At 34.8% G+C, this 2,859-nt stretch overlaps 1 protein-coding gene across 1 annotated transcript; it reads right to left on the bottom strand.

The window, feature by feature from the left end:
- Window positions 1-634: 634 nt before the first annotated feature.
- On the bottom strand, window positions 635-1,579 carry LOC739012 (olfactory receptor 5D13). The gene has a single exon (XM_001135284.1). The coding sequence runs from the start codon at window positions 1,577-1,579 to the stop codon at window positions 635-637; it is 945 nt and encodes a 314-aa protein (XP_001135284.1).
- Between the last annotated feature and the right edge of the window lie 1,280 nt (window positions 1,580-2,859).

Below are 2,859 nucleotides of genomic sequence, written 5' to 3'. Positions count from 1 at the left end.
ATAATGGCCTGTTTGTTGGAATATAAGTTACCAGATATGTGTGACTTCATTTTAGGACTCTGTTACCTTAATATCCCATTGCCTGAATACTCAGATAATTTTTTAGAATAAAATAGGGCATGCATTAAGAAAGGTAGAGTAATACTTAATTCCATTTCGTTTGCTAATCAGCAGGCTATAATTTTCATGAATAAAAATCAACTTCTTCCATTCAAAACAAGAAAAAGTAAAGGGGTGGTTGTTCCACAAGACACAGTAAGCAGAAGTTTTGTTAAAGTCACTCAGGAATATGGTTTTCCTGATTACAATTTTAGGGAACCATCCTGAATCTGCACACATTTAATGAGTTTGAATCAGTTTTGCTTTGAAAATACACATAAAATTACAGAATACCTAGAAAAGTATTTTAAAATAATTTACAAATACTGCAACAGATGATATAAAAGCTTTAGGTTTTAGAATTTTTAGTTACATGTCATTTAGATCTATTTCAAAAGGTTGTGCTGGTGTGAATGTGTCAACTGATAGTCTATTGATTAAATAATTTGAATAATCAATTGCACTGTAAGAGATGGGTAATCTGTAAGGTAGTAAATCACTTTTTTCAGAAATAACGTATCTAAGAACATCATATTCAGTGGTAAATCAATTTGGTGACAACTAATTTTTCAAACATGTTATTGATATCTTTGTTCCTAAGGCTGTAGATCAATGGGTTCAGCATTGGAATCGCCACTGTGTAAAACACAGAAGCCACTTTAACTATGAGGCTAGAAGTTTTAGGATTAGGAACACAGTAAAGGAAAAGGATAGTTCCATGGAAGATAGTGATGGCGGTCAGGTGGGAGGCACAGGTGGAGAAAGTTTTCTGGCGCCCACTTGCAGATCGCATCTTCATAATGGTAGTGAAAATAAGCATATATGATGTCAGAATGATAATTAGGCTGCTCACCTCATTGAATATGGCAATAATAAAGCATAGCATCTGGCTGATATAGGGGTCTGAGTAGGAGGCAGAAACAATTACAGAGTGGTCATAGATAAAATTATTTATGAAGGTAGATTCACAAAACGATAAGTCAAGAAGAAAACATGTGAGTATCAGGGAGCACACTATCCCCCATGTATAGGACCCAGCCACCAGAAGAGCACAGAGCTTCTGAGACATAATAGTGGTATACAGCAAGGGTTTACAAACTGCCACAAAATGGTCATAAGCCATCACTGCTAACATGAAAGTTTCTGTCACTCCAAAAATGCAAGCAAAACAAAATTGCATGATGCAACCAGAGAAAGAGATGGTTCTGTCTTCCACAACCAAGTTCTCCAACAGTTTAGGTGTAACTACAGTGGAAAAACAGAAATCTGCCAAGGACAAGTGACTAAGGAAAAAGTACATGATTGTATGGAGTTTTGAATTAAGTCTGATGATTATTATCATGCCCAAGTTCCCCACTACAGTGACTGTGTAGACGAACAAGAAAACCAGAAAGAGTGGAACCTGGATTTCTGGGTATTCTGAAAAACCCAAGAGAATAAAAGTGGGTGTGCTGCTTTGATTTCTTTCAGATGCCATCATGATACCTGTTGGATTAAAAGGAAAAAAGTTATTCTTGAAAAGCAGAACTGGATAGGAAAAAAGAGATAGGAAAGAGGCTTCATGTGTTTCTAGGACAAGTGATATAGAACAGTGATTCTCAAAATGTGGTTATCAAACCAGCAGTAGCATCATCTCCTGGGAACTTCCTACTATTGCCAATTCTCCAGCTCCATCAACCTTCTGAACAGAAGCTCTGGGATGAGGCCCACTATTTGTGGTTTAGTTAAGTCTCCAGGTGATTTTGATGCCTGCTAAAGGGCAAAAACCACCACTTACATGGAAAATATACAGTAATCATTCTATTATTTAAAAGTCAGCCATTTTTAGTATGATTGACATAGAACTGAAATATATATTATGACATAAAATCAATTTTTAAAAACTGAGAAGCACAAAGGAAACCTTCTCATGGATCTAAAAATTACACTGAGGATCAAGTAGGTGATTTAGCACCGCCAATGGTGGCACATAAATGTTACTATTTTCTACCTTTGCTGGGCATAACACAGAATTAAATGATTGTAGAATTTAAGAATTTAAATAAACCATAAAATGTATATAGCCTATGCCTTGCACCTAATCCTCAAGAGTTTGCTGTGGAAGCCCATTTCTAAGATGTTTATATAGCTTCCATTAAAATTTTCATCAATGTACATTGTCTCCTGGAGTGTTTTTATGGGCATTTTGACAATTTGCTGAACTTTTATTATTTTATTAAATAAAGTCAATTAATTAAATTTCCATTACCTGTTTCTCGATGTGCTTTAGGTCACATCTTCTGAGATATACATATATATGTATACATGTATGCACATAATATGTATTCTATATGTGCTAATACGGAATATGTTAGAAAAATAGAAACATCTGTAGTTGTCAAAAATATTTTCATACAAAATATATTCTATGATACCCTGAAAGTTGTATAATGAAAATTACACATGTTCTTAACCAATAAGAAATAAATAATCTCTCTTTCTTTTTTTTTTTTTTGAGCTTGAGGCAATTTTATTGAAATTAGTGGTAAGAATGAAAGATTACAGCCAATCTAAAATCAGTGGGCTACATCAAATTATAAACAAAGGTTGTAATCTAGTCATCAACATGCACTGTTTATATGGAGTTATTTCTATTTATTTATTTTTGTTTGCTTGTTTTTGAGACAGGGTCTCACTCTGTCACCCAGGCTAGAGTGCAGTGGCAAGATCACTGCTCACTGCAGCCTCGAACTCCCAGGCTCAAGTGATCCTCCTCAGTAG

Source organism: Pan troglodytes, chromosome 9 (genome assembly GCF_028858775.2).
Source record: "Pan troglodytes isolate AG18354 chromosome 9, NHGRI_mPanTro3-v2.0_pri, whole genome shotgun sequence".
In the NCBI taxonomy this organism is placed as follows: domain Eukaryota; kingdom Metazoa; phylum Chordata; class Mammalia; order Primates; family Hominidae; genus Pan; species Pan troglodytes.
The sequence above is the reverse complement of the archived record's forward strand: the minus strand, read 5'-3'. Positions and strand labels throughout refer to the sequence as shown.

Coding starts and splice junctions, on each gene's coding strand:
- LOC739012 (XM_001135284.1), bottom strand. CDS start 1,579: ATGATGGCATCTGAAAGAAATCAAAGCAGCACACCCACTTTTATTCTC.